Genomic DNA, 23,241 nt, shown 5'->3' with positions numbered 1-23,241 from the left:
AATCATTCATCAGTCCGAGTAAGTAAATTTTGAAATCGCTTAAATTTTTGTTTTAAGATTTATTTCACTCATTCACAACTCTAGCAGGCGGACTGTAATTCTGGTATCCTCTGGAGAAGACATTGCACAAGCCTTCTGCAACTGGACATAATATACTAGTATACTAGTTATAATTACGCCTCTGACGGGTCGCCAAAAGGTTTCCCTATCGCAAAACTTTTATGTTATATGTTTTTGTCTGTTCTCTCCGTAAAACACCTGATTGAATATTCTTTCCAGACTAATCTCCAAGTATATGCTACGGTAGCCAGACCGTATGTCGGTATGATACTGTCTTGCCACCGTAGCATCTGCTTCGAGATTATTTCCAGACGACCTTTGACCACCCCACCCAACACCAGAGCGAGGCTAATACATCCAACATGGCGGAGTCTATTCATGTTGCGACGTGAATCCGCACTTTAGGAAGTTTTCCGTTATGTCCAGACGTATTTAGGCGATTTGGCGTGCAGATAAAAGATTCCAAGCATGTCCGGTGGATTCAAGTCCTACGTCAACATGAACGAAGTGGAGAAAACGGAGCCAGAAGTCCAGAAAAAGGTGTCTAGATTTTGGTGGGAATTTTCGCGGTCGAACACCTGAGGAAAATTTATTGTACAGTACACCCATGTGCCTGTGCTTGGCGTGTGACATTGTTTTTTGTGTGTGCTTGGCAGAAAGATTCATATATGGGGGATCAATTTTGTATTGTGTTTTTTTCTTGTAGGACGTGAAGAAAATCGCCAACGAAGTCTTCGGAGGCCCTCTGGAACCAAAGCTTCTACCAGGTATGAGCAAGCAAACTCAAGTCAAACAACGTTTTGATTTTGCGTTTTCTCATAAATATCTATACTATTACATTTTACATCCTGTCGGAGATTTTTTGAAATTCGTTTCTTGACAAACTTACAAACTGAAATTTGTAACTACACTGTATCACATAATTTATATAATTACAGGCAAGGAGGTTAAATACAATACTTGTATTTTACCCTCCTTGTTACAGGTGGACCTTCAGATCATAATCTATATGTAATACTTTCTTCTTCCCTTGATGTCCATAATTTTGTAGTTATGTGTATTCCTGTAACATCAACAGCGACAATAATGCTTTATTTTCTATTTTCTTGTGTGATGTTCCACTCCATAGCCTGCTTGAAGTTGAAGTATTATTAAGTGTGTAATTTAATACTCTTATTATTTACATGTACATAAATAACATGTAGATGGCAGTCAATTCATCACAAAGAGAATTGTGTTTGACCTGTAATTAGTCATTTATATAACATGAAAGAAGAGAAGAAGAGACATGGAAGTCTGGGTTTGAAAAACCACAGGTCCCGATGGTGTGCCCATCATGGAATCCGGAAAGACAACAAATTTCTTTACTCGACCCAGGTGAAAATACTAGTAAGTACAAAGCTCTGGCTTTGGACATCCTCTCAGATTTGGAATGTAAAGCCTAAAAGGGGAGAAAATAACTTAGGGTCCTTACTGGAGTGAGTAGACCAAACCTTACAGTGTTGAAAAGGTGTTAATCCCAATCCCTCCACAAATGTGGTTGATAGATACATTTTTTTAATTCCCCAGGGGAACTGGTGATCGCTGAAGGTCATAACGTTCTAAAGTTTGACTCAACCGATGACTTCAACCATGGCATTTCTGGAGCCCTCTTCTGTACAAACTTCAAGATCAGCTTTGTGACAGCGAACAGGTCTTCCTACGACTTGGTATGTTATTATACTCCTGATATATATTCCAGTGTACTTACTCACTCTGGGTCTGGGTCAGTCTACTGAGGAAGACCAGAGTGACTGGTTGAAAGCTCTAGGTGAGAGAATCTTCGTGTTGGATCAAAAGTTTTAACTTTAAACATGTAACTACCAACACAGATGAACTTTCATGATAATACTTACTCACTCCTTGTGCAGTCAAAAAAATTATTCATTCTCTCGTAAACCCATTTATGCTTACAAGTTGTATGAATGGTTTTATTATTAACTGTATATGTATGTCCAAACTGATATGTTCACCACAAAATGCACCCATATAACTTGCTAGACCATCAGTTGGAACAAGGAGCTTTTTGGTTGGAACCAGTTTTTGAGGTGGCAGGAGAACACCAGAAGCTTCTTTTAACCAAGGACGTTTTGATTTTGAACCTCCTTGTTTTAACATATTCAAACTCAGTCCTGAAATGTTTGCAGTGGTTTTATTTCCATGGTGACCTCTCCACTTCAAAATCAAGACACAGCGAATACAATGATTGTGCATGTTTTTGTTGTATTAGCTGTACTACAATTTGTTTTAACTGGGAAAACCTCCATTCCCCTTGACCTCCCACTTCTCAATGATTAAATTAATGAATTTTACTGGAATTTTGGAACTTTGCCTTCCCCAGTCTGTTACATGTATTGGTAACAGCTTGTTAAATGGATCAAGATTGAAGAGTCACAATGTAACTTGACAGTGACAAGGAGTGATGTGTTATGCCGAAGCCGAATGACGGTTATACTGGCCATACAGATACAGATACACAGATGTCAATCTGGCTGAATATAAGGTGTTGTTGTAAGTCATGAGGAGTGCCTGCATTCACAGAGTTTCAATGGTGTGTTGATGAAAGATCCTATTACATGATTAGTGGAATCGACATGTGGAATTTTAATTGGCACATCACAATAATTCTACAACTGATGAAGGTCACAATTTGTGCATGGACTAACTACATCATGACAAAAACACTTCCTGTATCTCAGGAATGTTGTGTTGAAAGAAAATCCTAGGAATCTTCTCCAGTGCCTCTTGCCAAAGCAGATAAACCAGAAGCTTAGCATACTTTTTAAGATAACAGAAGGGTATAGCTAAGCAGGGTATGTCTGCAAAAAACAGCAGGATTTGTAAATAGACTGTTTCCATTTTCCTTTCCCCTGTGTATCTCAACTGAATAACAAGAAGTGTTGCCAGAGGAGGCCAAGGCATTTAACGACTTGCACATGTGTAGATTTGTTTAGCCTAGTTCTGTCTTGTGCATGTAAGTATGCGGGTTATTCTTGGCTACATGTATCAAGGACCTTACAAGATCCAATAAAAATAGAAACGACTCTCCTGCTCCAATACGAAGATGTTGTCATCTTTTAGGTGACACCAATTTGATTTCTCATGAAAAGAGACTGAAACTATTAATTCCCTAACAAGATGTAATCAAATGGTCTGTTATTGTACAGCGCTGGTATGCAAAAAAAGTCGGTTCAAATCAATACAACCTTGTCATTGTGCCCATTTTTCTGTACTTAATCTTGTTACTTGACTCAGAAACAGATTTGGATATGTGACTACTGTGGTGATTTCCTTCCCCCTTTCCCCATGCTGAAATCCCATTACATGACTAACCAGTCTTGCTTCATATTCAGTTCCACAGCCCCTGCGTGGGTAGAAAGGGTCACCAGATCTAAAGGCTACATGGGAAACCAGCCAGTTTCCACTTCATTTCATGTGACTACATGTATCAATACCCTAGGCCAAGTCTAAGCAATATGTACAAATGTATATAGTAACTGCTGTACCATTCAGGCCATTGACCTTTGATACATAGTAACATACTGCTTGTTACATTGAGGTCAATGACCTTTGATACATCCTGCTCATAACAGGTTTGCATAACCTGTGTTTTACCTCTGGTGGCTTCATGTTAGATGACATGTTTTGTTTCCTCAGGGTGAATTGAGACAGAGAAACCAGCTGCTGTCTGAACACGATATTGCCCTGACTTGCGTGGAGGCTATTTATCAGGGTAAATTCTTATAACAAATCATTTACCTTTAAAATTATATGTATTAACCTATGTTTATGTAAAGTTCCTTTTTTGGTCAACATTTTATAGCTTTGAGATGTTTTGCTCCAGGTATTTTGGTGGTCCTTTTTAGGTGACATCTTGGGTAGAGACAATTTGTGAAAAGCAATATTTGGTGTTTTGTGGAATGATCACAAAGTCTAATAGTTATAGTGGTATGTCTCCCTGTATGCAGTGTGGAATGGCAAGAAGAAACGACTGCCACCTGGTAGCAACATACAAGGCAGGGTTGGAATATTAGAGATTCATTGTAAGGTGAGAATGCTATCTTGCTTCTTTCAGTTCTTCCCATTTCCTTTGTAATTTTGCTGTTTGTTTATACAGTGATATGTTAATTGCAAACATTTTGCACATCAACAAAATATAATTTGAGATTTATAAGACTAAGGTTGATGACATGTATTATTGTCTTTGGAAAGTACTTATAAGTTTAATAATTATCATTCTCTTATTCTTAATGGTAGAATGATATAAGCATAATTTTAGTCTTCTTGGAAGCTAATTCTTGTAATGCAAGAATTATTACTTTACAGGAGTGTTTTGTGTTTATGTTGTGTTTGTTTGATTGGTAAGTAAAGATTAACCACAGTGTAATATTTCTTACTGGTAATCTAACTCTCCCCTAATTTGTTAATGCAGGATTTCAGGATACTGCCCTTCAGCTTCAAGTTTACTCCTAAAGAGGCTGAGAGAAATGTAAGTAATGACACATACAGACTTTTTTGTTTTACACATCATATATTCATATAGTTACACAGCAAATGAAGGTAATAGTATGTGTCAATCAGTGGGAGCTAATTGAGTTATCTTGTTTCCATGGTTCCCAGGTAGTCAATGCCATCCTGCACCACGCCTTCCCCACCTCGCTGGACCTGCTGTTTGCTTTTGAGTACAACCCAGGGAAGAACCTGAGGATAGGTATGATGAGTGGTTTTCAAATCTATTTAACACCTTCATGTATAGCTGTTGGGTGAATAGAAGACCTGCTTTCAACAAGTTCATACGACTACATACATGCACAGATGCAGGTAATATCGCAAATTAATTTCACCTGTGTATGTATGTCTCAGATTATATGGTCGCACTGAAAACTGAATCATTGAAATTCATGACATCAGATTTAGAAAGATCTGCACAACTATAATTTCTCCTACACTAACCTGTGTGTAAGACCTGTGGTATTTCGAGCCAGATGAATTGTTTTGCTCGTCCTACCTTCCTCTCAAGGTATTGCAGACACCCCAGAGTTCCGAGCAGTGAAGGACTGGGAGAGGGAGTTATCCAGAGTGCACCCTGCTGGCTGGAGGGTCAGTTTTGCCAACACCAACTTCAAGATGTCAGACACGTACGTTTTATTTCACTTAGAACCAAAACAGCAAAACATCTACTCACTTAGAGTCAGTGCTCTGTATACTTTCATGCATGATAGGGCTGCGTACCATGCTGTGGCAAATTTTTTACATCCCTTGTATTTGCTCTTGACATTGTTCTAATGATGATTCTCTGTCTTCAGGTTACCAGAACAGTTCATCGTGCCTTCTTCCCTGTCTGACCATGACCTGAACAACTCCAGCCCACACTTTGTGGACGGCAGAGTTCCTGTAAGTATTGCCAGTTTGTGCAGCTACACGTTTATACCAATGTCACATTGGAAAAACAATTTTGGGTATCTCAAGGTGCTGAATTATGTCTTTAAAGAATAGTAATGCTAATAGGAAGGCAATAGATTGCGATTACATATTCCATATGGTTTCAGAACTCATACTTGGTATCCTTTTGTCCTTTCATATCAATATTCATCCTCAGTTTTTTCACCTCTCTTTAATAGCAAAACAGTAAAACTAACTGCATTAGCCAATCCTTATACATGTACATGTACATGTACTATCAAAAATGGCTAAAATTACCAGGTGGTCTCTAGTAGAGGTTTAACTAGAATCAGCTTTAAACATTTCAAATAATACCTTTCCTTAGCCAAGCAGTCACCAAATACATGCAGGAAATGACTCCATATGAGTAAAATTGTTATACATGTATGTATGAATGAGTTGAAAACAGACTGTGAAGATGAAGTTTTGTTTTTGGCTGTTCCAGTTGTGGAGTTGGAGCCACCCAAATGGGAGTTCCCTGGTCAGGATGGTGGAGCTGAGATCAGACACAACACAAACACAGTACCTAGAAAGGTAAGCAAGCAGTGCTCGAAAGTACTCAAGTAGTTTTTGATCTGTCCCCCAGAACCAAAAGACAAATTTTACGCATGCCTTTTGAGTCATAAAGTTGAGCTTTGAAAGGTCAAAAGCTACTTTTTGAGTTAAGAATTAGTACAGGATTGGAAACTGTATTCATAGTTTTTACAATCAACAGTAATTTACATTGTTTTGACCATGTGTGCTTTCTGCTTTTACCTATAGATATGTTTTGCATAGATACTATCTGATAAGACATCAATGTTGAGTGGAAAACAATGTAACTTTTTACTTACAAAAATATTTTGAATTAACCTTTAATCTTAGTATGTTTCGGCCATCTCAGTTAATAGTATCTATAAAAGTATCCAACAGTATCCTTAATATTATAATAAAACATTAATCATGAACATTGAACACATACACTACGGCTGGTAATACATTATCAATTTATCCATAATAAATCTTGTGTGTGGTATTAAGGAAAGGATAATATAGTGTATTCAGTCAGCATGATAAATAATTCAATACACGGATGTCAATATATAGCATTTGGGGGAACTAAAAGGCTCAGTCTCCTACTTAAGCTACAGTGTAGCATGTACATGGAGAAATATTATCAAATGTGCTATAAACAGAAAAGTTGCAGAGAGGAATTATAACCTATTGGCCTCAACTCACATTCACTACATTGTAAAAGTTCAGCAAGTTAAAGCCAGCACCATTCTAAACATATTCACGATCATTATTTTTTCATCACAATCTACAGTCATTTGTAAGTGAACATGTATTATTGACAGAGCCATAAATCAAGAATGCAGAAACTGTAACATTGGTTCACACAAGGTGTTAATTTTGTTCAGCTTTGGTGTTATTTTCTTTATGTGGTGTGGAGGACTATAAGCACATACATACACTGACTCCATGTTCTGTACTGTTTCTTATGTTATTGCTTCATGGGCTTTGCTGGTTCAGGCACTGCCTACCATCCACTCAGGTGGTGCCACTGTAAGTCACACACGTTACGCTTCATCTACAAAAGCACAGACACGAACATCCAGCTTAAACTCTTTATTAACCTTGCTGGATGTAACTTAAGTGCACTTGTTGTGACCATAAAATGCAACCATACATGAAAAAGAGGTATATTTTAGTTGGATTGGAAATTGGAAAGGCACTTTTTTCAAACTTATATAATGTTCAGTTTTTAGGATGGGGATAAGGTTTGTGGTGTTTTAGTGACTCATATGATTTCAGCGTGTACCAAAATAAAAATGATTTTAGACCTTTTCACACATCCCATTGCATGTTGGGAGATGTGGGACACTTTGAGTAGCATGGGCAAAATCATTCTCATGATAACATAAACTGGAACAGACACAGTATACATGCACTGTATAAAGGGCATTATGGGAATGATTTTGTTTGCCCCCTGAGCGACCCATAGTGCCCCCTGTCCATGACGTGATCGTAAAACGACTACGGTAACTGCAGGGTGACTAAAAGAAAGATGAAAATTTTAAGGCCAAGTTGACTATTTCTCAACTTTTTTTGCAGGGGAGGTTTAGACAGGTACGTGGAAAGTACTGTAATCAAATTGGTGCGGCCAAAAGGTGATAACTAACTAGACACAGCATTTCATGCCATGTTAATCACTAACAAGCCAACAGCATTTCATGTTAAAGGAACTTTTTGTATAACAAAAAAGTTATCCAATAAAAGTACTAAAATGCAAACTAATTGTTAACAATGCTGTTGACTAATTGTTGCCATGGCAAGATTACATAGGGCCACACAAAATCAATTTCTTGGTTCAACCATAGAGGCATTTTTCTACCTCCATGGTTCAACTTCTCTCAATAGAAGATTGTGTACTCATTTTCTTCTCAGATATGTTAATTTTCCGAGATAGCATTATATTTAAAGTCTAGAGACCAACAAATTGAGTTAGTGTGGCCTAGTGTAGGATGAAACTGATGTCTGTTTACAGAAGTTGTATCTCTGTTATTGTCTGTGCTTGTAGTATGTTGAGGGCAATAGAGAGCACCCACCCCGAGAAAACCAAGGCTTCTGTTATCGACCTGGGCAGACTATGTCCCTCGCCCAAGTACATTCAGCAGGCTTACTACAAACTACGGGACCTGTGTATGCCAGGTCAGTATGTAGTATAGTACACTTTTAAAGCAATGCTTCACTATTCACAGAATATTGTCATAATGTGGTCATCAAGGTTTGAAATACTTTTTTTGAAAACTTTATCATAAAGTTTATGTAGTACCAAATGTTGATTGAGCTAATTTTTATTTCAGTATACACATTTGTCCTAGTTGTTATTGCTATGTGAAAACATAAACATATGTCATACTTAATAAGTTAATATGTTCTTAATAGCTGGTGCTGAAGACTTCTGGGCTGCTGACCAGAAGTGGTATAGTCTACTGGATGGGACCAAATGGTTACAGTGTGTCAGGTACTTTGTTCTATATCCTAATCCTAGGTCCTTGAGAACACTGGTACCTAGTGGAATTATGAGAGCAGTGTTGACATCATTATGTTTAATAATAATAGCAATGATGGCATGGTTGATGTTTAATTGTTCTTTTATGAGGGAGAAAAAAGTGTTTGATTATACATGTGCACATGTTGTTTGTTCCACAGTGCTTGTCTGTCTGTGTCGTCTGCTGTGGCTGAGAGAATAGCTGGCAGTAGGCAGACTGTGGTGCTTAGAGGTATGATCACTTTAAGTTCTACTATTCAACATCTCTCCAATGCTATTTCCCCACTTGCTTATTTGGAAAATCTGCTGTGACATTCTTTCTTTTGCACTCAAGTACACTCTTACACATGTATATCTACCATATTAAATACCCAGTCTGTTGTAATCTGAGTTTGACATTAGACTGATGCATTTTCAAAGTGGGCACAGAACTTGAAGAGCAGTTAGTCAGATTTAGGTGTGACGTGTCATTTGGTGTGACAAAATCTGCTGCCACCACATACCTGCAAAGTTGATGGGTTATGCTGAATGCTGGTTATTGTAGTCAGCCAGTTGCAAGTTGTGACACAAGCAATGAGTGCAAGTCAGTTTTGCCCCCCATCCCAGTTGAATGACATTGTGTTTTATTGCAGAGTACGATGGTCGTGACCTGTCGTGTGTGGTGTCGAGCCTGGTGCAGGTGATCCTGGACTGTCACACCCGTACCCTGGTGGGGTTCCAGTCCCTGGTGCAGAGGGAGTGGGTGGTGAGCGGACATCGCTTCACCGACAGGCTGCACCACGTGCACGCCAAGGACAAGGAGAACGAGGAGGTACATGTAGTCATGGTTTGAAATGTACATGTCTTCTTGGACAGGTTGTCACCGAAGACAGGATTCATATGTAATTTGTAAATGAGGCCACATCAATTTGATTTCTTGACTTGTCTTTTGTTAGTTCAGCAAGAGGTCAAGAGGAGAATGTAGTGTTGGTGAAAACTTAAATGACTTTACTCCACAAAACAATATTTCAATGCTCAGCCTGATTTAAAAAAAGTCCTTGCATGACATATCTTAAGACAAAGTTGACATTGTATTTTAATTACTGTTTTTGTCATTCAAGACCATAGGTTACTTGTTGAATTGTTGTTCAGGTACATTTACATGCGGCTCTAATACTAACCAAGTTTCTGATCCTCCATTTCTCTGCCCTCCAGTCGCCAGTGTTCCTGTTGTTCCTGGACTGTGTGTGGCAGCTGCTGCAACAGTTCCCATCATGCTTTGAGTTCACGGAGACGTACCTGACCACCCTGTGGGACAGCGCCAGGGTGCCGCTGTTCGCCACCTTCCTCTTCAACAGTGAAAGGGACAGGTCAGTGTCAAACCTTCTGTCACTGTTTGCATAACTGGTTAACAAGATAAAAAGGATAGTTGAGAAACTTTACCACTGTGAAATGTCATGATTTTTCTGTGGTTTTGCCTTTTTATGTCCAGATATGTAGCCTGCATGGATGCTAAGCGAGACAAGAACGACAACACGTCGCCGACCCTGATGTCTGTGTGGGACTGGTCCCTCCAGTTCTCCGACCAGGACCGTCTGCTCTTCAACAACCCTCTGTACGGCGGCAAGCTGGCTGAGTACTTCCCCGAACACCCCTCGAATGGCCCCACAGTGGTTCCTCCCAACCCCACCAACACGCTGGGGAGCTTCAAGTCCAGGAACAAGTGGAAGAGCAAGAAGAAGCAAAAACAAGCCGGCGCATCTGCACAGGTGTCGTTCACAGCTCCTTCAACACCAACTTACAACGGGCCGCTGTTCCCGATTAACATTGGAGCCGGACTGAAGTTATGGACCCAATGTTACATGAGGTGGATACCGTGGGCCCACACTGTCGGTGGTGGCCCTCCCTCGGAGTACTTCCACCAGTGTCTCCTTGTGGATGAACTTCACATCTTAAACATGAAGATCCACGATCTAGAGACGTCTAAACCTGATGAGCACAACACCAGCCAGGACAGCGGAATGTTCTTCACGTTCGAAAGCCCCCGAGGGTTTGATGCAAACGATTCCCTAACGTCTGCATTTCCCTACTCCCCTATAGGAAGCATGGACAGGAAGTCCATAGTGGGAACCCCTCTCTTCTCCTTCCTTCGTAGGATGTCTGTTTCAAGCTACAATGGAGCAGCAGCAGCAAACGGGGATGACTGAGTTTCTCTGTCTGTATTATTAGACCACCTGATTTTTTTTTAAATTCCCAAGTCAAATGACTCTAAATTGGCAAGAACTGTAGTATGGAGGCTTTTAGAACTTCAAGGTGATTTTTCACACTATAGTCTGTATTTTCAGAGATAACCTGTAGTTAGTTGTGCTGTGTCCCCTGCTGTGTATGTGGCCTTGATAGTACATGTAACTGCCTTGTACATGTAGGCTGGCAATCTTGTAGACCAAGAATGCCATTTTGAAGCTTTGTCGAAAAGAAGAGCATTTTTAACAGACACTTGTTTTATTATTAACCTATTGTTCCACTGTATTTTAATTTTTTAACTTAATTCTTGTAGATTTGTATCTGATTCACCTCTAAGTAATGTACATGACAAAAAAGAAGTTCTTAAGAGCGATTGCTTTCAATTTGTAATTCAGCATAAGATATTGAAACTAGAATTAAGTCATCACAACCATTACTGTCATCTTTGTTGATTATAGCATGATGCCTATACTTGCCATTATTGATCATGTACCTAATACTTGTTAATTCATTTTAAAACATAATCTAATGTTGTAAATATTCACATGAAGGTGCAATGTTACCAATATGTCCCTTTGTTAGTCTTGTATATTTTGAGTCAGCTGTTGTTAGCTGTAATACCAGTAGGTTAAGATGGGATTGTAACCTCTTCATATTTAATGCATCTCTAGATAGTCATACATCATGATGGGAACAATGCATGTACAGTGCTGTAATAAGTGACAGCTAGTTTTACCTAATCCCCAAGCAGATGTAGGGTTTACCTTGGAGTAGTTGGAGTTTTATATGTGTATTTTTGAGGCATTTTCTTTGTCTTTCTCCTTGTTTCTTCTGTAGCAGGAAGGTGATGAGATAATAATGCGGACCACAAGAAAGATAAAGAAAATGTCTCAAAGCTGATCCTACATCTACAAATGTAATTGGCATTAGTTTTACCCCTTCATAATCAATGTAAGTGTAATTGCACATCGATGAGGGGTTGTAACTGTATGTACATGTCAACTTACTGTGGTGTATCTTTCAAACCTGAGATTGCAATCATGCTATTATTTGTTTCTTGACAGCATAACTAATTTTCCAATCACTGCCATGCCAAGTGAAAAAGGACATGCCCCACAGTTCTTATAAGTTTTCCTTTTTTCCATATTGCTTAAATCTAAAGTTACTTGTTGAGTCCCGTGTAAAATCATCAAAACTGTTGTACTTGACCACACAAATCACAAAGGATGACGCCTAAATCTGTTTGGATATTGCTTTATGTTATTGCTTATCATTGTGCAAAGACTGATACCAGAAGTCATTAACATAATCATGATTTCACTGGATGAATAAACACATAACTTAAATAGATCCAAAAGCAAAAGAGCTGCTTGTGTCTGGTTTCTACACTTGCATGTTTCCTGTCTCTATCTGCTGACTGATGCTGTAGATATAAATATGCATAGATGAGTCCACTGAAGAAGGTTCAACTGTTGTCAACAGTGCCATTTAATATGCCAACAGAAGTTCCAAACAGATCGTCCATAAAGTACTCCCATGTTTCTGAAATGGTGTCAAGGAACTTTTGGTTTAACACTGAGGAGTTTAGTAATTGAGTCTGATGTTTTCTTGCTTTGATCTTGTGCAAGCCTGGAGTACTGTTGATGTGTTAGACCAAAGCAGACGATCCCGATCACAGGAAAGAAGCCCACCCAATGTACATCTGGCACAGCAGTAGATCCGATGTGGCCTCCTGAAACAGAAACACAAAAATTACACGTAACCACAAGACCACATGAAAGTTTTCTGACACCAACAGTTGAAGTTTTAGTTCAAAAAGGTCACACCAAGGCAATCTCTTGGATCTCTCTAGGAAATTTTTATTACAACCCTGGATCAACTTGTGTTACCCAAACTTATCAAATTGTGATACCTGTATGAGGTGGTGAACATGTCCTTCAATAGACAGTGGAAGTCCTCGCATCTTCTTGAACACCCCCTGAAGCCGCTGGTCTATGTCTCTCACATGTGTCATCGCCTACAAACAGGGACCACATTAACCATTCAGGTTTCTACTATTACATCAAAACACTAGGTAGGCGAGTGAGATCCAAAAAAGCTGAACAATTTCCAAGTGTAAGATCTTACAATATATCATAATGTTATAACATGCTAACAGCTGAAACTTATTTACAAAATGTTGCTAATTGCATCTTCTGTATTTCAGTACAATTTGATTATGAACTTACTCCCCACCATACAGAAGAAGTGTAAGAAAACCTGCAGGGTACTGTCACCTTTTCATTGCTGATCTCTCCTGACTCGGGAACCACAGACCTGGTGCTTTTGTTCACACGGGACCACTCCACCAAAGGGTCGAAGATAAAGGACCTTAACACACTGCATGGACAGAAACATCAGGATCAATTCACAGGATAGTCAATACAACATGTCTGTGAGCTGTATGTACAGAAAACTATACTTTGTAGTTTTTACCAGGGTGTAATTTTGCTACAGACTACACATTCAGCACCAAGGAGAAGACCATGCTGTACAGTGCTCTACAGACTACACATTCAGCACCAAGGAGAGGACCATTCTGATGTAAGAATATATGATCATGTTAGGTGATTTCAATTCTCCAGCTTTTTAATACCGTGTACAATGAAGACCAAACAAAAACTCACCACATGAGAGGGTCCTTTTGTTCTCTCATGACTTTCATGGTTGTCTCGCAAGCCCGTCGGAAGATCCCCTCGTATCCCAAGGGACCCTACAGCACAGATATACATTGTGCATGGCATGGTGAGATACAAATGTATATGGCACCATGTTTGCCACACTATGCAATCTATGTTTAGATATCAGTATAACCTAACACAATTTTCCATTCAATTTCAAATTGAAGTCTAGAAACATATGCCTTTACATGCTTGTATTGCCAGAGAAGAAAGTATGCATGAGATCATCCTGACTTACCATTGCGTTGACCATGTTGTGTGTGAGGCGGAAAGGCACCAGCTCTGGCCAATCAAACGTCTCTCCCTGTCCACACAAAAATTCATCCCATACTGTGACTACTCACTGAGCCATGTGTGCTTAATATATCTAATTAAGATATTTGTTCTATCATGCTAATGTCACAGATACATACATGTGCAGTTTTAAAAGTTAAATTACAGTCAAACCATGTAATAGCACATGTACATGCCCAAGGATAAATTGCAGACTAATTTAGTACACTATTCATCAGCTTAAGAATTAACATTGCATAATCTAATTATAAGTGTAACATACTAGTATCTCTAGAATGAGAATAATCCATATACATGTAGTACAGGTAGGTAAAAGTCTCCCAAAAGAAGCTGGAGAAAGCTGGATAGTTCCCTGACATGCCCCACCTTGTTGAAGAGACAGTTGAAGTCCACATGTACACAGTCTCCGTTGGTGGAGTCAAACAGGATGTTCTCTCCATGCCGATCCCCCAGACCCAGGATGTACCCCACCATGGACATCACTGCTGTGGTACGGCAGTAGTTCAGACGGGCCTGGTACCTGGGCAAGTGGAATCAAAAACAAAAACAATTTTAATTGCTCACAAAGTTCCAACAATGTGGACCCCCCCCATAAAAGCGGCATGTTGACAAATAGAGCATTTTCAGTCACTCTGTATCAATGAAGTATGGGCAAGTGGTGACTACCATGCTGGCCTTCATATTTGCATTTACATGGATCATAGATGAAACATACACAACAATTTTATGTTCTTTGGCAAGTTTTTAAGCATTCATCTTTGAGTTTCAAGCATTTACTGGTGGTTGTTTAAGAGGCTAAGAAGAAAACACTTAGGCTGTGATTCATTAAGATAGAACTTGACACTAACATGGCAGCAGTAATGTCTCAAGAAAAATCTCTCCCCAGTAGTTAGAGCCTGGCTGTAGTAAGATGACTACTCACCATGAGGTTGGATCAGGAAACACTTTAAGGAACCACTCCCTGAACACAGGAGGGTGTTTGGGCAAGATGGTGGTCTGGAACATGTTGAGTCTCTCACTGGGGACAATGCAGTTATCAGAAGTTGCAGAAGTATGAAATATAGAACATTAGTTATGAATATTACTCTACTTGATATCTGAGTATCTTGTATTTGTAAATTCATCTATTACAAGAACTGACAGAAAATTGGATGTCACTAGTAAGCCTCTAACAGTGCCTTTTGAGCTAATACCAGTCTATCATCTGTCATAACTTATAAAATACTCACTCTAATTTCATCTCCTTTGAAAGGAAGGGCTTGAACTCACTGGCCCTGGTGTACATGCCCTTCTCCCTATTAAGAAACAAAACAGCAGTAGTAAATAAACAGAATACCATCAAGAACAACAAATATGCTATCAATATATGCATTTGGCATGAAGGAAGTGACACTAAGTGGAATGTTAAGGTTGTTGAGTTCAATCAGAGATAGCAGACTTCACCCCCTTGAACGAAAGTGTCCTCTGGCAGAAGATCTATAAACTGCATGATTTATTTGTTCCCTCCACACTGTCATAAGAATAACTATGCTTACTTGTAGATCTTGATGAGCACCTGACGTAGAGGGTGAGTGTTGTTGACCCATTCTATCAGTCCACATTCTTCATTCAGGGGAACCACTGACTGTATGACAGATAACAACAATTACAGCTATTGGTTGTAGTGTAAGCAACCATTCAGGAGGGAGCCAATAAAGAAAATGGCAACATGATAAACTTTCAGCACCAAGGAGAGGACCATTCATAACAGTGTTGTAAAGACTATCCATTCAGCACCAAGGAGAGGACCATTCATAACAGTGTTGTAAAGGTTATCCATTCAGCACCAAGGAGAGGACCATTCTTTACAGTGTTCTATACACTACCCAATCAGCAAGAAGGAGAGAACCATTCTTGACAGCACTCACATAGGTCCTGATGTACAGCTGCCTTCGGCGGGACTCAGGGTCTTTCCTCAGACACTTGTTGACAATGGCATTGAACTCCATCAGACGACAGTCCTTCCGCAGGTCATCCTGGAGATGAAACAACAATGGCATCACATTACAAATATGTAAGCCTTTCCCTTAATTTTAAATTTTCAAAGAAACAGGCAGGTATTGGAACTTTTTAGATATTCTTATGTATTCTCTTGTTTGAAAAGTACACATTTAATAGTAGTCATCTTATTCAAGAGGGTCAGAAGATCTTCAAGTCTCCAAAAATGCTAGAGCTATAAATAAGGACACCAACAAGGTGGCAGACGTAGTGATGACGTCAGTTGAAAACGTTCTATTAAGCAGCAGCATCTCCTTGGAGCCTTCAAACAGTGGCCTATAAGCCTATACATTAGCACTTACGTGAGGTTTGCACATGAGGAAGTATGCCTTCCCGTCTGAACCCTTCACTGCTATTTTCTTTGGCTTGGCTGCAGAACTCAAAACCTCCACCTAAAATGTACATGTTGTTACCAAGAGTGTTTCATCCAATCTATCCTAGTACCAAACATAGTTTTCCTTCTCATGGAAACAAAGAAAACCAGTTGCTCATGACTAGCACCAGAAAAAGAACATCAACTTTTGAAATCTTTAAAGTAGATTGTTCCTTTTTTGAGATTCTGGCTCCTGTTCTGTTAAGGGAAATGTTGATTTTTACCTTGCAGCAAAAATCTTAAAAAGTGTCCTAAGCTTAAAAATGAAGTTAAAAGCAGTATGTTGCAGGGTAGGAATACAATATTTGTGCAACTGGATTCCTTGCTCACAAAGAAAAACTCTGGTCTGGTCTGGATTGGAGCATTTCATGTTTTTGTGTTACCTTGGGTTTACACATCATGATGTAGGAATGACCATCAGTACCACGAAATGAGAACTTCTTGGGGCGTTGCAAGGATGGCAAGAGCTCTACCTACAACAGATTGTAGCAGCAGGGATGGAATGGCAGAGAAACAGAATGCAGGAAAATGTGTAATAGAAACACAACTCATCATCAAAGAATTGTAGACACATGACATTCACAGGAATGAAAGACACCAGATGAGGAGAAGAAAAGTTAATTACAGATTGAAGTAAGAAAGCAAGTGTCTCTGCATGAAATGGTATGCAAGAATGCTATACTTTGGAGAGTTGGCAGGTATTCTAGCATGGAGTGCATTTAGGATAACTGGTGGGTGACTGTATTAAAATTGACTTTAAAGGAAGACAGTGGAAAAGCATGGCAATTGATGAAATGGAAAAAGCTCTATATGTAAAGTGCATGTCAACATACATGTAATTATATTATCTACTCTATCTATTGATAGCAAAATTTAGCCACACTTTGTATGCTTAAACTAAATGTATTTAACGTTCCTTAACTTGCCATCTTTACTTCTTGTAAGAAATGACATACTCACAAACTTTAAACATTACACTGCTTGTCTTAACATAGCCTACATGTAACTTTGATCAGAATAGTTAAATGTGTTTTTGTTGGCAGTGACTCCCATGCCCTACACAATGACTCTGTAGCCCTGATGCAGAGTGAGGATGTAACTCACAGTGTCCTCAAACCCAGCGATGTAGACCAGTGCAGCTGGGAAGGGGTCATGGTTGGCATGGGAACCTGGCCCACTGGGGAGGGTGACGGTTAGGGCTGACTGGAGCGGCATCAGGATCGGACTGAACTTCCTGGCAATGAAAGACAACAAGGCAGACATTTGCTCAGAAGCAAATACAGCATATTTCTCTCCATCTCCCAAATTTCAGGTCATTTCGTCCCAAAATGAAACTATTATGGGTCAATTTAACCCAATCAATCAATTTGACCCTATCAATTAATTTGTCCCAATCAGTACCTGTCTTCCAGAAGTCTCTTGAGTGACTTGAAGTGCAGACTGAGGCTGAAGTGTTGCACTCCTGGGTCTACCGGCTTGTTGCACAACTCCAGGAGCTTGTCAGCCAGCCTGGTCGCATCCTAAAGCACACATGATTCATACAACATTAGGTCAACAATCTGAAACACTAGATGAGGATACAAGAATGCAGATAAGGATTGATTCTTAAACAGGCGTACCCGGTATCTGTTTTACATAGCTGCATGGTATCTTATAATGGCACATGCACATATGTATCTGCCTTTACAAATATGGTTTTCAGTGTTAGGGCAAAAGTATGTTTCTTGGTTTGTTGCCCTAATACTTCCTCTGCATCAACAAGCTCCAAGTATGTTAATCCAATTTTATGTTTGGACTAAACAAAAGCAAAAGCAAAAGAATATAAAACACAAAACAAATCAAGCTGATACCTGTATAAACTGGTTGAGGTCACTGTGCATAGACCTATATAGACAAAAGAGTTTTGTCAGGACAAGTTTGAGCTAGAAATATACATGATCAGTTCTAGAAAGTACAAAAGGATTCTACATTAAATTTTCATCTTCAATCAAATCTTAGAAGAGATGTACAACTTACTTGGCTTTCTTGAAGATGTCTTGGCAGCGCTTCTTCCGAATCAGAGATGTTGACTGAAAGAAGAAATCATCTTACCTTTAATATTGATGAACAATGAAAACTTTGTACAACAAACAACCTAACTTTGTCTAAGTGGGTTACTACATTATATGTATGTTAGCAAAATGAGATCACAATATATATGCAAAGTCTGTAAAGTTAACTCATTTGCTTATCGACTACTGCACTGCTCAAATAGTTTCTGTTAACAGTTTAGATGTTTTAAAACACCCACCTTGGACACAGCCATCATCAACCACATACACTGTTGTGGGAAAGTCACCAACAGTGTGGCAATGATATCCTGAAGGAAGGAACACAGGTAATCATGATTTTTTTTGTGAAAATGACATATCTGCGATCATGTTAAAGATCATTATCAACACTCATTCTGGTTCACTTTGTTGTCATCTAAAAAAATATGTATTAACTATTTGTAATCTGATTAGAATGTTTGAGGAAACAGATACAGAGATGTGAAACATTTTTGCATGTTATATTTGCATAAAAAGATGGAAAGGTTGGAAAAGTCAAAGTAGAGGAATTGGCATGTTTTGAGCATTGATAAACAATGCTCAAAACACATTAGATTACCAACCCACTGCTCCTACAGCCTAAAAGAGGCCACAGGACCTATCCCTTTCCCTCCCCCCCAGATTTGCCAGCGTACCTCCAGTCTGTTGAAGACCTCCGGGTGAGAGTGACAGATGCGTGAGATGAGTTGTGAGAAGGATGTCAGGAACTGGTACGGGGCTAACTTCCTGGTGTAATTCCCTACAATCTGTGAACAAGGGGAAAACAAAAAAAGCATTTTCAAATCGTTTCTTTACATGTTACTGACACCTGTTGCACTGTTGCTTGTTTTCAATAGAATATTTGATGGAAACATCTTTTTTTCCTTCCACTGCAAAAACTGGGTTACCTGCCAACTCTGCAAACCAATAAAACAGTTTTAACTATAGTGAGTCTCACTATCAATGATAGTAAACTATCTATTTACTTTGTATCTAATCTACTGACTTATAAGACATACCTCATTAAGCTTAGGGAGCATAACCCTCATGTTTGTTCTCTCTGCTCTTCCAGCTGTAAAATAACAACATACAATACCCTTAAAACCTTATTTCAAACACACCTAGAGGTTACAACAGGTAGGGTTTTATCAAATATATTTCAAGAGTTCAGTTGTTTTTAAAATGTTTATTTCTATTGCTCAGGATGATCTGTTGCTAACCAATGTGGTCTAGCTCAGAGAAGATGATGACTGGTTTTTCCTATATTACAAGCATGACGAAGTAAACATGAGGCTATATAGTGTATATGTTACATGTACCTTTCTCGTAATCTGACACTTTAGCTCCGTAGTCGAGCCACAGTGCCAGGAGCCTGGGCATGGCCTGGTAGATGTGCTGGTTACCGTACTGCAGGGAACGTCCGAAGTACGTCACCACGTACAGGATAATGTCTCTGGAAAAAAAGTTAAGATCTTAATAAAAAGTGCTCAGTGTAGGATTTTGGCAGCAAATCTGGATAACATAATCTTCATGTTAATGGTATTTACAAAATTTTGCATCATTATTCATACTTCCTGCCATTACAAACTAGGCATAAACAACCACATCATGTTCACCTCATTTTTTATATACCTATGCCTATCAGCATAAACTTACTTTGTTCCAAACAGTATCAAATAAAAATATCTAAAATAAACACTTCTCTTGACATCTAACGATCATACAGAAAAGCTTACAGTGACCTAAAAAAACACAAAGATACTGACCCTGCCTTGAGTGGTGTCTCACGCATAGTGGTCATGATGCGGTCATAGTACTTGGCTAAGTAGAAGTGTCCATCCTCCCACTCGGGGTAAACCTCCACAACACTCTACAGCGGAAAAACACAATCTTTCAACTGTTTTTTGCAAACATTGAGCAGTTTATATGCAATCTAGTAATAGTAATAATAATACCATCCTTGAATGTAGTGAACCAGGTCTAGTTTTATACATTTTTGTAATAATAGTACAAAATGTACAACTAGGAATGTTTTTGACTGACAAAGAAAATGAGTGCTATAGTTATATCATAACGGGAACAGGTGATTTTGTGAACATTCACATACATGTATATAGTCTTATAGAGTTTGGAAGAACATTTAGTACATGTATTAAGATTGTTATTGTTACGACACTCAATCACAGAAAAGCTAATGAATTGCATGATGTATGATGTCCCACCTTGTACTGCTTCATGACTTGGTTGCTATCATACATAGCTGTATCCTCCATCAGCCTACCAACTATAAGCAGGGCCTACAAGCAGAAAATAAACAAACAATCGAACCCGTGACAGCTTTGAATGTTAATTACACCACATGGATTTGAGCATTCAATAAACTTTGCTGCGATAAGACAAACATTTTATATTTTACGTTTGAAAATGAAAGAGGAGACCTTATTTAATGGCATTACCTTGGCATGTGTGTGTTTTTTAGCATTGGCTGCCTCAGGACTGCCACAGTTCAGGTAGGCAGTGTCAGAGAAATGTTCAGCCACACCCTTTTGGAGGGTGATTAGGGCCTGGTGCTGGTCATTCTGAAAAATGGAAGACAATATTAAGTACAACATAACTGTACATTTTGGTACTGTCACAAATTTTGTCTTGTCTTAAGGGGCCAAAATCTGACAATGTCCACTTAGAAGCAGTGAAACTCAATGTACATGCAGATGTCATGCGTAAAAACAAGTTAGTGTGACCTACCGGGGTAACTCTCAGTGGGAGATAGATACAAGTACTATCCAATCAGCACCAAGGGCAGGTTTGTTTTAACCAATCAGCAGGTAGAGGACCCACCTGATGCCACAACCATTTCGCCCTCTCCACACAGAGTTCAGGCAGGCTGTAGGTACTGGCATTCAGCAGGGAGCTGTAGGCAGTCTGGAGATGGCCTGCCTTCCGGGCGATCTTAGCACTCTGGAGCCAGCAGTGTCCCAACTCTTTACCTACAGTATCAGGACTGACCAAACAGTGCAAGTCTATTACACACTATTCAAACTGCCATCATACAGCAGGAATGTACAAATGTAGCTCACTCAATGAGCCATCATATTTCTTACATCCGATGTGCTGAAATATTACAAATAGAAATAAAACAATATCAACTGGATCAAAGGAATGTCTAATTATCATTCATAATATAGTGAAAACACATAACTGTAGACTAAGTAAGCCACACCCACTAAGTACACAAAGTATGTTGTTTCATATATTTTTATCAACAGTAAAAGTTCTGATACATTGCAAATACAACCTACAAGGTACGTGTATATTCTATTCTGAACATTTACAAACAAACTCCTTCTCCCTCAAGCCTTTCACTTTTAGTATATATTTCTTGTCCATTTCAATGGATAGACCTATCCCCTCACCAGCCTGCCATGTTGATGATACACCTCCTGAGACTGTAGAGTGGTTCCCTGGTGCGGAAGGATGACTGTGTGATGCGAGCCCGTGCCTCCAGGTCCAGACTCCCCTCCTCCTGTTCACCCCCGTCTCCCTGCTTCAGCAGTCCCTGCACACCATGCTGCAGCTCACACAACATGTGCAGTCTGGCAGGGGGAAGGACAGAGCGGTCAGCGGCTGACAACTCACTTTCCATAGCAATCAAGCAGGCATGCTGACCACCATTTTGGTGTCCTTATTTGGCTCGTAGCTCAAGCTTACACTGACATCATTTTTGTGTTTTATCATCAATTTTAAATGTTCTTCTGGTATTCTCTTCTTTGAGCTATACACATCCAACAGTGGAAATTTGAGAGGGTCAACAGATCTTTAAATGAGCTATCATTCACTGAAATGTAATAACAGTTACATCTCTGCCACACCCACCTGACGATGTAGTCGTAGCCCCGTTGGTACGACCCACTCTCCATGCTGGCGGCAGACAGAGGTCCCATCTGTTCATTCCGCACAATCTGGAGCTGGTGCCAGAAGTCTTCTTCATCCTATAGCAGTGGGAAATATAAAAAATTTCAATTTTATATTACAAAACAAGGCTGGAAATACCACCTGCATATGCAGGTTAGTGCAGGTAAAATTGCTGCTGATATCTACCTACACTGTTTTTGAAGGATCACTTTAGAAAACTGGATGAGTAAAATGTTACCCTTTGTTTTGCAGCAAGAAGAATTTTCCCTAGTCCAACACTCCAGTTACTGGAACCCTTGTTCTGGAAGGATAAAACAAAAACATTCTTAGATCTCACTTACTGGTACATAACATTGTACACTTTACTTCTGACCAAGTGTTTTACTAACAAGAGGTCCTTTACCAACAAGTTGCATGCCCGTAGCCAGGATTTTGAATGGGGGGTTCTTCCCACTGCTTGAGGGGACCTCGAGCGCCATAGGCGTGAGGTTCCTAGGGGGGTCCGGGGGCATGCTCCCCCGAAAAATTTTGAAAAATGAACCTTCTAAAATGGCATTTCGTGCATTTTTGAGAGGATTTCCAAGAAAAAATCAGAGATAAATTTTTATTCAGTGACAAAGGGAACAGTTTTCCTACGATTCCAGTCCATCTTTTCAAGAAAAATCTTGGACCTTTACATAAAAAGTGGACCAAAAAGTGGACCTTTACATGAAAAGTGGACCAAAAAGTGGACCTTTACATAAAAAGTGGACCAAAAAGTGGACCTTTGAGTCTTGTGGGGGGGTTCTTCCGAACCCCCCTGGCTACGGGCATGCGTTGTACATGTACTTTTTTTATCACCTCAGACTTTCCATTGTAGACTTTAAGATAGTCTTCCAGTCCTATCCCAGTTGCCCAGCTGCCAAGAGCCTCTACTCTGAAGGCATTCAGGTCTTTAGTCCACTCTGGCCTATAGGAGAACAAAATATTAGATATCAGTGGAATTGGTTACAGCATTAGTGCATGGCCCAAACAATACAATAAAGACAGGTGCTATAA

At 39.4% G+C, this 23,241-nt stretch overlaps 2 protein-coding genes across 7 annotated transcripts in view; one reads left to right on the top strand and one right to left on the bottom strand.

Annotated features, from left to right (window-relative positions):
• Positions 1-380: 380 nt before the first annotated feature.
• On the top strand, positions 381-12,146 carry LOC109469788 (myotubularin-related protein 10-B-like). Of its 4 annotated transcripts, XM_019768441.1 has the most exons (18): positions 381-600; positions 767-827; positions 1,630-1,769; positions 3,757-3,832; positions 4,068-4,147; positions 4,532-4,588; positions 4,720-4,810; positions 5,120-5,237; positions 5,406-5,493; positions 5,987-6,075; positions 7,054-7,086; positions 7,636-7,650; positions 8,102-8,232; positions 8,470-8,548; positions 8,737-8,807; positions 9,208-9,386; positions 9,770-9,924; positions 10,047-12,146. In XM_019768441.1, exons 1-18 carry the CDS (start codon positions 529-531, stop codon positions 10,759-10,761), a joined length of 2,250 nt encoding a protein of 749 aa, XP_019624000.1. In that variant the 5' UTR covers positions 381-528; the 3' UTR covers positions 10,762-12,146. The 4 variants fall into 4 exon arrangements, with proteins under 4 accessions (XP_019624000.1, XP_019624002.1, XP_019624001.1 ...); XM_019768443.1 differs by lacking the exon at positions 7,054-7,086; XM_019768442.1 differs by lacking the exon at positions 7,636-7,650.
• Positions 12,147-12,244: 98 nt separating this feature from the next.
• The window catches only part of LOC109469787 (serine/threonine-protein kinase ATR-like), a 35,142-nt gene continuing 24,145 nt past the window's right edge, over positions 12,245-23,241 (bottom strand). The window contains exons 47-73 of one of the 3 annotated variants that reach the window (XM_019768439.1): positions 23,044-23,152; positions 22,442-22,504; positions 22,165-22,280; positions 21,705-21,884; positions 21,130-21,292; positions 20,748-20,870; positions 20,514-20,588; positions 20,058-20,161; positions 19,611-19,744; positions 19,311-19,363; positions 18,948-19,058; positions 18,513-18,581; positions 18,239-18,291; positions 18,073-18,106; positions 17,624-17,742; positions 17,327-17,456; positions 16,606-16,695; positions 15,720-15,827; positions 15,348-15,436; positions 15,042-15,107; positions 14,735-14,830; positions 14,179-14,332; positions 13,757-13,822; positions 13,465-13,550; positions 13,075-13,177; positions 12,711-12,815; positions 12,245-12,530 (exon numbers count right to left, since the gene is read on the bottom strand). In XM_019768439.1, coding sequence (XP_019623998.1) covers positions 12,471-12,530; positions 12,711-12,815; positions 13,075-13,177; positions 13,465-13,550; positions 13,757-13,822; positions 14,179-14,332; positions 14,735-14,830; positions 15,042-15,107; positions 15,348-15,436; positions 15,720-15,827; positions 16,606-16,695; positions 17,327-17,456; positions 17,624-17,742; positions 18,073-18,106; positions 18,239-18,291; positions 18,513-18,581; positions 18,948-19,058; positions 19,311-19,363; positions 19,611-19,744; positions 20,058-20,161; positions 20,514-20,588; positions 20,748-20,870; positions 21,130-21,292; positions 21,705-21,884; positions 22,165-22,280; positions 22,442-22,504; positions 23,044-23,152 — 2,659 coding nt within the window. In that variant the 3' untranslated portion in view covers positions 12,245-12,470. Of the gene's footprint in view, positions 12,531-12,710; positions 12,816-13,074; positions 13,178-13,464; positions 13,551-13,756; positions 13,823-14,178; positions 14,333-14,734; positions 14,831-15,041; positions 15,108-15,347; positions 15,437-15,719; positions 15,828-16,151; positions 16,242-16,605; positions 16,696-17,326; positions 17,457-17,623; positions 17,743-18,072; positions 18,107-18,238; positions 18,292-18,512; positions 18,582-18,947; positions 19,059-19,310; positions 19,364-19,610; positions 19,745-20,057; positions 20,162-20,513; positions 20,589-20,747; positions 20,871-21,129; positions 21,293-21,704; positions 21,885-22,164; positions 22,281-22,441; positions 22,505-23,043; positions 23,153-23,241 lie in introns of all 3 variants that reach the window. The other 2 variants (XM_019768438.1, XM_019768440.1) reach the window with 2 other exon arrangements.

Source organism: Branchiostoma belcheri, unplaced genomic scaffold (assembly GCF_001625305.1).
Source record: "Branchiostoma belcheri isolate BF01 breed outbred unplaced genomic scaffold, Haploidv18h27 scaffold21, whole genome shotgun sequence".
Classification (NCBI taxonomy): Eukaryota; Metazoa; Chordata; class Leptocardii; order Amphioxiformes; family Branchiostomatidae; genus Branchiostoma; species Branchiostoma belcheri.
The sequence above is the reverse complement of the archived record's forward strand: the minus strand, read 5'-3'. Positions and strand labels throughout refer to the sequence as shown.